At 45.4% G+C, this 13,590-nt stretch overlaps 1 protein-coding gene across 2 annotated transcripts in view; it reads left to right on the top strand.

Moving 5' to 3' along the window:
• Positions 1-13,590, top strand: part of LOC135512793 (single-stranded DNA-binding protein 3) — a 124,285-nt gene that overhangs the window by 14,685 nt on the left and 96,010 nt on the right. For both annotated transcript variants that reach the window (XM_064935175.1, XM_064935176.1), the window contains exons 3-4: positions 2,271-2,332; positions 13,235-13,319. In XM_064935175.1, coding sequence (XP_064791247.1) covers positions 2,271-2,332; positions 13,235-13,319 — 147 coding nt within the window. The remainder of the gene's footprint in view (positions 1-2,270; positions 2,333-13,234; positions 13,320-13,590) is intronic.

The raw sequence follows: 13,590 nt of genomic DNA, 5'->3' as shown, positions 1-13,590 counted from the left end.
GAAGTCGCAATTCAACGGCTCAGACACAAGACGTATGTGGCAAGGACTACAGAAAATCACGGACTACAAAAGGGAAAACCAGCCACGTCGCCGAGACTGGCTTCCTTCCAGACAGGCTAAACACATTCTTTGCACGCTTTGCCACCGATGCAGCCCACTACCAAGGACTGTGGGCTCTCCTTCTCTGTGGCCGACTTGGGTAAAACATTTAAACGTGTTAACCCTGGCAGGGCTGCCGGTCCAGACGGCATCCCTAGCCGCGTCCTCAGAGCATGCGCAGACCATCTGGTTGCAGTGTTTGCGGACATATTCAATCTCTCCCTATTCCAGTCTGCTGTCCCCACATGCTTCAAGATGTCCACCATTGTTCCTGCAAAGTCATTTAGTTCCGTTACCTATCACCCCGTAGCTTTGAGAGACGAGTCAAGGATCATATCACCTCTACATTACTTGCCACCCTAGACCCACTTCAATTTGCTTACCACCCCAATAGGTCCACAGACGATGCAATCGCCATCACTCTGCCCACTGCCATATTCCATCTAGACGAGGAATACATATGTGAAAATGCTGTTTATTGACGATATCTCAGCATTCAACACTACAGTACACTCCAAGCTCATCATTAAGCTCGAGGCCCTGGGTCTGAACCCCGCCCTGTGCAACTGGGTCCTGGACTTCCTGACGGGCCGCCCCCAGGTGGTGAAGGTAGGAAACATCACCTCCACTCCACTGATCCTCACCACTGGTGCCCCACAAGGGTGCGTGCTCAGCCCCCTCCTGTACTCCCTGTTCACCCATGACTGCGTGGCCAAGCACGCCTCCAACTCAATCAAGTTTGCAGACGACACGATAGTAGTAGGCTTGATTACCAACGATGACGAGACAACCTACAGGGAAGAGGTGTGGTGCCTGGAAAACAACCTCACTCAACGTCAACGAAACAAAGGAGATGATCGTGGACTTCAGGAAACAGGGGGGTGTACCCTCTGCTATCTACATCGACTGGACCGCAGTGGAGAAGGTGGAAAGCTTCAAGTTCCTTGGTATAGACATCACTGACAAACTGAAATGGACAACCCACACAGTGTGATGGAGGCCCAACGGAGCCTCTTCAACCTCAGGAGGCTAAAGACATTTCTCTTGTTACCTAAAACCCTCACATATTTTTACAGATGCACAATTGAAAGCATCCTGTCAGGCTGTATCACCATCTGCTACGGCAACTACCCCCGCAACCGCAAGGCTCTCCAGAGAGTGGTGTGGTCTGCCCAACACATTGCCAGGGGCAAACTACCTGCCCTCCAGGACACCTACAGCACCTGATGTCACAGGAAGGCCAAAAATATCATCAAGGACATCAACCACCCGAGCCACTGCCTGTTCACCCCGCTATCATCCAGAAGGCGAGGTCAGTACAGGTGCATCAAAGCTGGGACCGAGAGACTAAAAACAGCTTCTATCTCAAGACCATCAGACTGTTAAATAGCCATCAGTAGCACATTAGCGGCTGCTGCCTTTTACGCATAGACTAGGAATTACTGGCCACTTTAAGGAATGGAACACGAGTCACTTTAATGTTACATATCTGGCATTACTCATCTCGTGTATATACTGTGTTCCATACTATTCTACTGTGTCTTAGTCCGTTCCGCTTGGACATCGCTCGTCCATATGTGTATATAGTCTTAACTCATTCCTACTTAGATTTGTGTTTTTGGTGTAATTTGTTAGCTATTACTTTTTAGATATTACTGCACTGTCAGAGCCAGAAGCACAAGCATTTCACTATACATCTGCTAATCACGTGTATGTGACCAATAAAATTTGATTTGACCTGACCAAGGAAAAAGTCCTGGCCATAGTTACATAATTGTTCCTGGTCAAGTCAGTCAGCAAAATCCTGGGTACTAGTCATAACAGTAGAAGCCCAGAAAGTTTGGAATGCAAAGGAGGATACCTACAGTGCCTGCAATGTTCTGTAGCTCACACAGCGGCCACAGACAGTGGCAGTTGGAGTTAGGTAGCTACCACACTCTGCCCTTTTTAGTGCTATCTCTGGGTTGATCTTATCTCAGTGGCCAGATATGGGGAGTAGAGGTGTTATGAAGTGTGAGGAGCTGCTACTGAGATGTTTTTAGTGTCAGATCCACACTCTCTGCACGCCATTCTTACTGCATGTCTGTCTGAGGTGAAGTGGAGTGAGACGTGGTGTGTGTGCATTATGGATGCACATGTAGCAGTCTTAACTCGCTCTGTCTCTCTCTCAGATCCGATGGGAGAAGAACATTACACTGGGGGAGCCCCCTGGATTCCTACACTCATGGTGGTGGTACGTACATTTTCTTCTATGTAGAGTCTCATTTAAACACCACAGCTTACACACACACACACACACACACACACACAGTGCCATTCACAACATGTGTAGGAGTGGGGAGGTAATTGCTGGTAACGACAGGTACGTCTTCTGATGTGTGTGCACTACTCTCTTCACTAGGTGATGAGCAACCATTGTCCTGATCCCATGTGGCTCAGTTGGTAGAGCATGGCGCTTGCAACGCCAGGGTTGTGGGTTCGATTCCCGCGGGGGACCAGTTAGAGAATGTATTAACTTACTACTCGCTCTGGATAAGTGTCTGCTTTCAAATTTGAACAGAGTCGGTATTTCTTTTAAAGGTTAAGCTATGATTACAGCATGTGTACCTGGTACTGTAAATAAGTTTTATACTTTCTGTTTGTCGGAGTTGAAAACACCTAACCCGTTGGTTATGGTCTCTATTTATGGTATTTGTAGAACCAGCTTCGGTTGTATTCTTCCTCTTGTAGCGGACTTGTCAGACGTTTTGATACCAAATAAATACTTCAGTGTATTCACGACCTGGATGCAGTCGTCAGCCTGTCAGTTCAGAGGCATGTATTTCTCACTGGATGAGAAGGAAACACCCATGCCTGGGCTCCCCTCCAGCTGACGGAGGGAAATATAGACAGAGCGAGAGATAAAGGAAAGAGCGAGACTGGGAGAGAGGGAGTGAGTTCACAGGCAGTTTTTGTTTGCCCTCTGTCCTGTGCTCCTCATCCTGAAAATCCCCTCTACCCTCCACCGCTGAACAGGGGCATTTTTTAGCGGCATTCTGCCCCCTTAATCGCTGACCTGTTTTAATTGTGAATCATGTTTACACAGCTCATAATGGTCCTTAAGACAGCTTGTGTTCCCTCCATCTGACAGATTTCACTTAAATCTACCAGAAGCACAGACAGATTGACATACACAAACATACAGTTTTTGAACAAGTTTACTTTCACGTTGCCTAACCCTCGAAGTTTTAAAGTCTCCGATTGCTGAGGCACAGTTTGAGGGAACCCCCTGTGTGTGTGTGAGCAGTTGCAGAAGAGAGAGATTATTAGCTGAACAGGGCCCCAGTGTGGTGTGACCCAGTGGAAGGGTGTCTGTCTGAGGCTGCAGCATGTGGACGGGGAGGCTCACTGGGGGGCCTCCCCCTCCTACGTCAACCCCCTCCCCCAAACAAAAGGTCCAGATGGTAAGGGAAAGCCAACCACTCCCCCTCCCTCAACCTTTGTCTGAAGGCCTGTCCTTTGTTTGCGGAAGAGACCCCAAATGGATTAACTCCTTACATTCCAGTCTCCTTTGTGTTAAACAGCCAAATCCCCCACCCTGGGTTTTCTTCCCTGCTTCTGTCTCAAACAGTTTCCTGTTGGGCCACGCAGGGCTGAATGGGTTGAGGGAGGGGGTCAGTCATCCACATCTGTTGTTATGGACGCAGAGATAAAGCCAGGGCTCCGAGAGGGGTGCAGGTGTTGATTGTGTCATTAGCTCTCTACATTGGTCTGCCAAATCAATTGTTTTAGCCAGTTTTCACTGGACATACACTCTGTCACCCTCTGAGAACCTCACCACAATACTATGTACACGGATCATCCCTCAAATTGCTTCCAGCTGAAATTCCTCCTTGCGAGGGGCAAAGAAAACACTCCAGCAAAACAGACTTGCCCCATCCTAGCTCTCCTGGTTATTCTGTATAAAAGCAGGTATCAGGCAGGAACCTGGGGCATTGTGGTTCCTTTCAGCCTGTCTGTGTCAGGCAGAGTAGAGCTGCTATACCTGACCCAGAAAGACACTAGATCATCTGGCCAGAGCTTTCCCCTGGTTAAATACATAAAGGGGTCATCTGTTCCTCTCATCTTTAACAAGATGCGCACACATTTTTCCTTTATTCTCTCCGGCCATTTTCAGATGTTGGATTTATTAGTTATTAATCCGAGTGGAGGGCTCCTGTGGAATTCTAGAACAGATTTACATGGCGTGCTGTTTTAAGAGATGGGTAGTGCCTGTTTCTCTTGTGGCCTCACATTGGTACCAGGAGAATAGCAAACCTCAGTAGGGTAATAAAGACCGAACGGTTTTGTTTTTTTGACTGCAGGTTTTGTCCCATTTAAGAGCAGCTCAGGCTGATGATAATAGTGGTAGCAGCCATAGTTAACATGTCGCCTCTCTTCTCCTGTCCGATCCTCTCCTTAGCCTGGCTGCTCTATCGCTCCAGTCACATCACTGTTGATTTAATGCCCAGGCCCTTACAACCACTTGTCTGTGTTTACTCTGCCCGTAATGGCGGAAGGCACATTGTTACCACCAGGCTTTGTCAGAGAACAGTTAATTGCAGTAATTATCACAATGGCATTTCATTTTTGTAATTGTCTTATGAATGTTGATGCTGTGGAAAGTGTGTGTGTGTGTGGCCTGTTTATGCTACCAGTCCACATTTCCACATTGTTTTGACTGGCAGTTCATTTGGATATGGCAGAATTTGCCCTCTTAAGCTGGAGTATGAATCTCACACCCACTAATCTTAGGGATTCCACACAGCCAAGTTAATTTATTTAAAGAGATTGAGCGGTTCTTTGGCGACTAGTAAGTTTTTTTTATTTTTTTATAAAAAAAAAATTTTTTTTTAAACCTCCCGCTTTGGGCTGGATGTGTCAATGTGTATGTAGTTCATACATGCATATAATCCATGAGAAGAATTACGGTTTTACCTCAATTAGCCACAAAATCCGTAGTTTTAAAAGCTACTGTTTTCTGGAAGCTGTGTAGCGCCATGTTTCCCCACGTGTGCCAGCCCCCTAGTAATTTGAGTTTCAGCCAATGAGCTTCAGCCCGTTGCTATTTGAGTGACAGCTAGCAAAAGGCTTGCCCAGCATTATCCAATGAGTTTGCAGGGTGGGCATAATGGCTCGTTGGACACAGCAGAGTTCAAGTGAGAGCGATGACATGGTGCACATATCTGCACATGCACTGAGTGTACAAAACATTAGGAACACCTTCCTAATATTAAGATTTGCCCTCGGAACGGCCTCAATTCTCGGGTATGGACTCGACAAGGTGTCAAACGTTTCACGGGGATGCTGGCCCATGTTGACTCCAATGCTTCCCACAGTTATTGTGTCAAGTTGATTGGATGTCCTTTGGGTGGTGGCCCATTCTTGTGAGCACGACATTCAAAAACGACTGGCTGAAATTATACAAAAGTTTGACATCTTTAAGGCGAGAATGCATCCACAGTATGAATATTTCCAGCTTTTCAACCTATAGTTAGCTAGTTTAAACTAGGCTTGGCTACCTTCAGACATGCACCAGTGTTGCATGTACAGTCTCACTGAGACAAATCAACTTTGCTATTTCAAACTTGAGGGTGTCAGGTTACGATAACCCTGCTCCCCAGTCCCCATCCCCTGGTTTGCACCTAGTTGCAGCTTTCCAGTAACAAACTATAACAACCGTCTTATTTCATTTCCCAGAGAGCTGATTGGATTTGAGATGGTCCCTCTGTCTCCCTCCGGCAGGCAGGCGCGGCTCTGACAAAGCTGCAATCTCTTTAACGGCAGCTGATAGATATGATAATGCAGCCTGGCTTTATTGTCAAGTGACTGAAGGGCAGGCTTCATGGGCCCCCTCACACACACACACACACACTCGGGCATAAACGCTCGCACATGCATAGATCCACACGCATGAACCCGCATACACACTCTTCTCTGTTCTCCAGCTTTCTCTACTCTGTTTCTCTGTGCTATTCATCAGGGAGTACAGGAGGACAGCTGACCCAGACAGTGCACACCTGAGAGCAGAGAGCAGTAGAAAGTCAAATGTGTTATTATATAAAAACAGAGGTAGTTGTATCTTTGCTATACTTCACTGTGCTTACACTGTAATGAGACCGTACATATAAATATACCTACCTTGTACAATAAATACAGAGTTTTACCACCACTCCTATAAAAGTGTGACAATATACAGTACCAGCCATAGGTTTGGGCACAAATCAAAATTGTATTAGTCACATGTGTCGAATTAAACAGTGAATTGCTTACTTACAAGCCCCCAACCATTAATACAGTTTAAAGAATCAGAATAATTCATTAAAGAACAGCATTTAAATAACAATAGCGAGACTGTACCGGTACCCCCTGTGTACAGAGTCAATGTGCAGGGTTAGTTAAGGTAATTGAGGTAATATGTACATGTAGGTAGACTATGCATAGATAATAAGAGAGTAGCAGCGTTGTAAAAGAGGGGGTGGGTAGGCAATTCAAATAGTCTGGGTGGCCATTTTGATTGCTGAACAATTAATCTTATGGGTAGAAGCTGTTTAGAAGCCTCTTGGACCTAAATTTGGCGCTCCGGTACCGCTTGCCATGCAGTAGCAGAGAGAACAGTCTATGACTGGGGGGGCTGGAGTCTTTGACAATTTTTAGGGCCTTCCTCTGACACCGCCTGGTATAGAGGTCCTGGATGGCAGGAAGCTTGGCCCCAGTGATGTACTGGGCCGTACACACTACCCTCTGTAGTGCCTTGCCGTCGGAGGCTGAGCAGTTGTGATACCAGGCAGTGATACACTCGCTGGATCTGGGGACCTGTGCCAAATCAAGGTTAATAGGTTTTGTTGTACCCTCTTCACGACTGTCTTGGTGATGTGGACACCAAGGAACTTGATGCTCTCAACAGCCCTGTTGATGTTAATGGGGGTGTGCTCGGTCTTCCTTTTCCTGTAGTCCACAATCAATTCCTTTTGTCTTGATCACATTGAGGTTATAGTTGTCCTGGCACCGCACGGCCAGGTCTCTGACCTCCTTATAGGCGGTCTCGTTGTTGTCGGTGATCAGGCCTACCACTGTTGTCATCTGCAAACTTAATGATGGTGTTGGAGTCGTCGTCTGGCCGTGCAGTCATGAGTGAACCGGGAGTACAGGAGGACACTGAGCGTGCACCCCTGAGAGGCCCCCGTGTTGAGGATCGGCGTGGTGGATGTGGTGTTACCTACCCTTACCACCTGAGGGTGGCTAGTCAGGAAGCCCAAGATCCAGTTGCAGAGGGAGGTGTTTTGTTCCAGGGTCCTTAGCTTATTGATGAACTTTGAGGGCACTTTGGTGTTGAATGGTGAGCTGTAGTCAATGAATAGCATTCTCACATTGGTGTCCCTTTTGTCCTGGTGGGAAAGGGCAGTGTGGAGTGCAATAGAGATTGCGTCATCTGTAGATCTGTAAGGGCGGTATGCAAAATGGAGCAGGGCTAGGGTTTCTGGGATAATGGTATTGAGGTGAGCCATGACCAGCCCACTATGGGGGTCTGCTTAAAACATATTGGTATTACAGACTCGGACAGGGAGATGTTGAAAATGTCAGTGACGACACTTGCCAATTGGTCAGTGCATGCTCACAGTACACGTCCTGGTAATCTGTCTGGCCCTGTGGCCTTGTGAATGTTGACCTGTTTAAAGGTCTTACTCACATCGGCTGTGAAGAGAGTGATCACACAGTCATCTGGAACAGCTGATGCTCTCATGCATGTTTCAGTGTTATATGCCTCGAAGCGAGCATAGAAGTTGATTAGCTTGTCTGGTAGGCTTGTGTCACTGGGCAGCTCTCGGCTGTGCCTCCCTTTTGTAGTCTAATGGTTTGCAAGCCCTGCCAAATCCGACGAGCTTTGGAGCCGGTGTAGTACGATTTGATCTTAGTCCTGTATTGACTCTTTGCCTGTTTGATGGAGGGCATAGCAGGATTTCTTATAAGCTACTGGGTTAGAGTCCCACTCCTTGAAAGTGACAGCTCTAGCTTTTAGCTCAGTACGGATGTTTGTTATCCATGGCCTCTGGTCGGGGTATGTATGTATGTACAGTCATTGTTGGGACGACGTCATCGATGCACTTATTGATGAAGCTAATGGCTGATGTGGTGTACTCCATGCCATCGGAGGAATCGCGGAACATATTCCAGTCTGAGCTAGCAAAACAGTCCTGTAGCTTAGCATCTGCTTCATCTGACCGCTTTTTTATAGACTGGGTCCCTGGTGCTTCCTGCTTTAATTTTTGCTTGTAAGCAGGAATCAGGAGGATATAATTATGGTCAGATTTGCCAAATGGAGGTTGAGGGAGAGCATTGTATGCATCGCTATGTGTGGAGTACAGGTGGTCTCTAATTTTTGTTTTATTTTTTATTTTCTGCCTCTGGTTGCACATTTAACATGCTGATATAAATTTGGTAAAATGGATTTGTTTCCCTGCATTAATGTCCCAGGCCACTAGGAGCCCCGCCTCTAGATGAGTGTTTTCCTGTTTGTCTTAAGGTGGAATACTTAAGGTGGAATCATTGAATGTGGTCTTATTGCTAGCATTGGTCTGTGGTGGTATGTAGACCGCTATGAAAAATACAGAAAAACTCTCGGTAGGTTGTGTGGTCTACAACTTGTCATACTCTACCTCAGGCAAGCAATAGCTCCAGACTTTCTTAGATATCGTGCACCAGCTGTTGTTTTTATATATATTAGTCCGCCCCCCTTGTCTTACCAGACGCCGCTGTTCTATCCTGCCGATGCAGCGTGCAATCAGCCAGCTGTATGTTGATAATGTCGTCGTTCAGCCACGACTCCGTGAAGCATAAGATTTTACAGTTTTTTTGAATGTCAAGTTGGTAGTATAATCTTCTTCATAGGTTGTCAATTTTTATTGCATGTTAGCTAGTACAACCAAAGGCAGTGGGGGTTTATTCGATCGCCTATGAATTCTCAGAAGACAGCCCGACCTCTATCCTCTTTTTCTCCATCTTTTCTTCACGCAAATGACAGGGATTTGGGCCTGTTCCCAGGAAAGCAGTATGTCCTTCACTTCGGGCTCGTCAGACTCGTTAAAGTGAGGGAAAAAAAGCTTCTGACAGTTCGTGGTGAGTAATCGCTGTTTTGATGTCCAGAAGTTATTTTCGGTCATAAGAGACAGTAGCAGCAACATTATGGAAAGAATTAGTTAAAATAAGTTACAAACAATGCAAAATGTTTTACAATGAAACAGTTGGTTAGGTGCACGTAAAACGTCAGTCATCCTCCCCGGCGCCATGATGCTACTCTACTCATTCAAGGGTTTTTCTTTAATTTTTTACCTTTTTCTACATTAAAGAATAATACTTAAGACATCAAAACTATTAAGTAACACATATGGGATCATGTAGTAACCAAAAAAATGTTAAACATATAAAATAAACTCAGCAAAAAAAAACGTCCTCTCACTGTCAACTGTGTTTATTTTCAGCAAACATAACATTTTGTAAATATTTGTATGAACATAATAAGATTCAACAACTGTGATGTAAACTGAACAAGTTCCACAGACATGTGACTAACAAATGAATTAATGTGTCTGTGAACAAAGGGGGGGGGGGGTCAAAATCAAAAGTAACATTCAGTAGTACCTGGTGTGGCCACCAGCTGCATTAAGTACTGCAGTGCATCTCCTTATGGACTGCACCAGATTTGCCAGTTCTTGCTGTGAGATGTTACCCCACTCTTCCACCAAGGCACCTGCAAGTTCCCAGACATTTCTGGGGGGAATGGCCCTAGCCCTCACCCTCCGATCCAACAGTTCCCAGACGTTCTCAATGGGATTGAGATCTGGGCTCTTCAATGGCCATGGCAGAACACTGACATTCCTGTCTTGCAGGAAATCACGCTCAGAATGAGAAATATGGCTGGTGGCATTGTCATGCCAGGATGAGCCCGCAGGAAGGGTACCACATGAGGGAGGAGGATGTTTTCCCTGTAACGCCTCGTGTTGCGATTGCCTACAATCACAAGCTCAGTCCGATGATGCTGGGACACACTGACCATGACGGACGATCCACCTCCAAATCGATCAGGCATCCAGAGTACAGGCCTCGGTGTAATGCTCATTCTTTTGACGATAAACGCGAATCCAACCATCACCCTTGATGAGACAAAAACCTGACTCGTCAGTGAAGTCCTGTCTGGTCCAGCGACGGTGGGTTTGTGCCCATAGGTGACGTTGTTGCCGGTGATGTCTGGTGAGGACCTGCCTTAAAACAGGCCTACAAGCCCTCAGTCCAGCCTATTGTGCGTGATGGATTGTGTGTTCCTGGTGCAACTCGGGCAGTTGTTGTTGCCATCCTGTACCTGTCCCGCAGGTGTGATGTTCGGATGTACTGATCCTGTGCAGGTGTTACACGTGGTCTGCCACTGTGAGGATGATCAGCTGTCCGTGCTGTCTCCCTGTAGCACTGTTTTAGGCCTCTCACAGTACGGATATTGCAATTTATTGCCCTGGCCACATCTGCAGTCCTCATGCCTCCTTGCAACATGCCTAAGGCACGTTCACGCAGATGAGCAGGGATCCTGGGCATCTTTCTTTTGGTGTTTTTCAGAGTCAGTAGAAAGGCCTCTCTAGTATCCTAACTGTGACTTTAATTGCCTACCGTCTGTAAGCTGTTAGTGTCTTAATGACCGTTCCACAGGTGCATGTTCATTAATTGTTTATGGTTTGTTGAACAAGCATGAGAACCAGTGTTTAAACCCTTTACAATGAAGATCTGTGAAGATTTTTACTAATTATCTTTGACAGACCGGGTCCTAGAAAGGGACGTTTCTTTTTTTCCCGAGTTTATATTTGAGATTCTTCAAAGTAGCCACCCTTTTTTGACTTGACAGCTTTGCACACTGACATTCTCTCAACCAGCTTCACCTGGAATGCTTTTCCAATCGTCTTGAAGGAGTTCCCACATGCTGAGCACTTGTTGGCTGCTTTTCCTTTTCGTCCAACTCATCCCTAACCATCTCAATTGGAATGAGGTCGGGTGATTGTGGAGGCCAGGTCATCTGATGCAGCATCCCATCGCTCTACTTGGTCAATTAGCCCTTACACAGCCTGGAGGTGTGTTGGGTCAATGTCCTGTTGAAAAACAAATGGTAGTCCCACTAAGCGCAAACCAGATGGGATGGTGTATCCTTGCAGAATGCTGTCGTAGCCATGCTGGTTAAGTGTGCCTTGAATTCTAAATAAATCATTGAGTGTCACCAGCAAAGCACCATCACATCACCTCCATGCTTCAAGGATGGGAACCACACATGCATAGATCATCTGTTCCCCTACTCTGCGTCTCACAAAGGAATGACGGTTGGAACCAAAAATCTCAAATTTGGACAAATCAGACCAAAGGACCTATTTCCACTGGTCTAATGTCAGTTGCTCGTCTTTTTGGGCCCAAGCAAGTCTCTTCTAACTGGTGTCCTTTTTAGTAGTGGTTTCTTTGCAGCAATTCGACCATGAAGGCCTGATTTGTGAATCAGGCTGCCATAAGGGCGCCACACAATTTTGCCCAGCGTCATCCGGGTTAGGGTTTGGCCGATGTATGCCGTCATTGTAAATAAGAATTTGTTCTTAACTGTCTTGCCTAGATAAATAAAATCATATTTAAAAAACTTGAACCCTGTGAAGCATTTTTTGGGATGCAATGTCTGAGGCTGGTAACTCTAAACTTCGGTGGTCCTCACGAGAGCCAGCTCCATCATAGCACTTGATGGTTTGTTGCGACCACACTTGAAGAAATGTTAAGTTCTTGAAATGTTCCACATTGACTGACCTTCATGTCTTAAAGTAATGATGGACTGTTGTTTTTCTTTGTGTATTTAAGCTAATATGGACTTGGTATTTTACCAAATAGGGCTGTCTTCTGTATACCACTCCTACCTTTTCACAACACACCTGATTGGCTCAAATGCATTAAGAAGGAAAGAAATTAAACAAATGAACTAATTTTAAATGCATTCCAGGTGACCACCTCATGAAGCCTGTTGAGAGAATGCCACGAGTGTGCAAAGCTGTCATCAAGGCAAAGGGTGGCTACTTTGAAGAATCTCAAATATAAAGTATATTTTGATTTGTTTAACACTTTTTTTTTGGTAACTACATGATTCCATGTGTGTTACATCAGTTTTGATGTCTTCACTATTATTCTACAATGTAGAAAATGGCAAAAAATAAAAATCCTTGAATGAGTAGGTGTCCAAACTTTTAACTGGTACTGTATGTTTTCAAACTGAGGCGATGAATGATTATCTGATACACGCACAGTTATGGGTCATCAGCTCATATTTTCTGCTCCATTTTGCAGTCTGTCATATCAAGTGTCAGACGTTTCACAAATTAGAAGTCTGGTTTTGCCGCCTCAGCAGAAAGAATGCGTATTGTGGAGTATTCGCCTTCAAATGTTTTGGAAAAAGCGTAATGTTTCTCTTGAGCCCCAGTCAGATCAGCAGCTTTTATGTGCTATCCATTAAATCAATATCTTAGGCGCAAGCACAATTTAATGGGGACTAGTTAAACAGGTAATTAATTTCAATTAAGTAATTGAGAGCATTTGGATTGGAACCTGGTGCCCTCTTCAACTCTTAAGGACTGGATTTTCCTTAATTAACAAATATCATAAGTAATTGATCAGTAACCAGCATCTCTGGCCCAGCCGAATGAGAGCCACTGTACATGAGATGGTTTGATTCGATGACACTGCTTTGCTGTAGCTCTGAGGTGGACTACGGTTTGGATTAGAATATTTTAGGAAAATAAACTAACAAAGTTCTTCATTTAAACCCTGGTTAAAAAGGGTATAAGTGAAGACACTTCGGACAACTAACTTTTTAGCTTGGTCATGTTTCACTTTGTCATAGATGTGGTCTCCATGGATAGATGGTAATTTAGCTTACACTTCACATCCACATACTGTGTATACATTCATGCATGAGGGAATCAAACCCACAACTGCATGATGTGGCCAGCACCATGCTCCAACCAACTCAGTCATGTGAACAAGGTCTGGCTGTTAGTGTAAACTGAAACCATGTCCAACCATGTTCTCTCTCTCTCTCTCTCTCTCCCCACAGTGTATTCTGGGATCTGTACTGCGCTGCTCCGGACCGGAGAGAGACATGCGAACATTCCAGCGAGGCCAAGGCTTTCCACGACTATGTGAGTCAACCTGTCATTGTTGTTGTGTCAGAGGCACACTGGCCATTGTCACGTGGTTGTGTGGGCTACTGAATGTCTAACTGTTATCAATGTTAATTTTGAAACATCAAATTGAGACATTTGCGTGCATGATTGTTTTGGTGGTTTTGGTCATGATATGAATGTAGTGTTGCTTGGTTTCTTACTGCAATGGGTTATATCCTCCTAAGTTTAGTGAAACAGTTTCCTGGCTACCCTTCTCACTACTTCCCTGTGACCCCTGACCTCAGAG

The sequence above is a fragment of the Oncorhynchus masou genome, chromosome 24, assembly GCF_036934945.1.
Source record: "Oncorhynchus masou masou isolate Uvic2021 chromosome 24, UVic_Omas_1.1, whole genome shotgun sequence".
Taxonomy (NCBI): Eukaryota; Metazoa; Chordata; class Actinopteri; order Salmoniformes; family Salmonidae; genus Oncorhynchus; species Oncorhynchus masou.
Note: the sequence above shows the minus strand (reverse complement) of the source record. Positions and strands in the feature narration are given on the sequence as shown.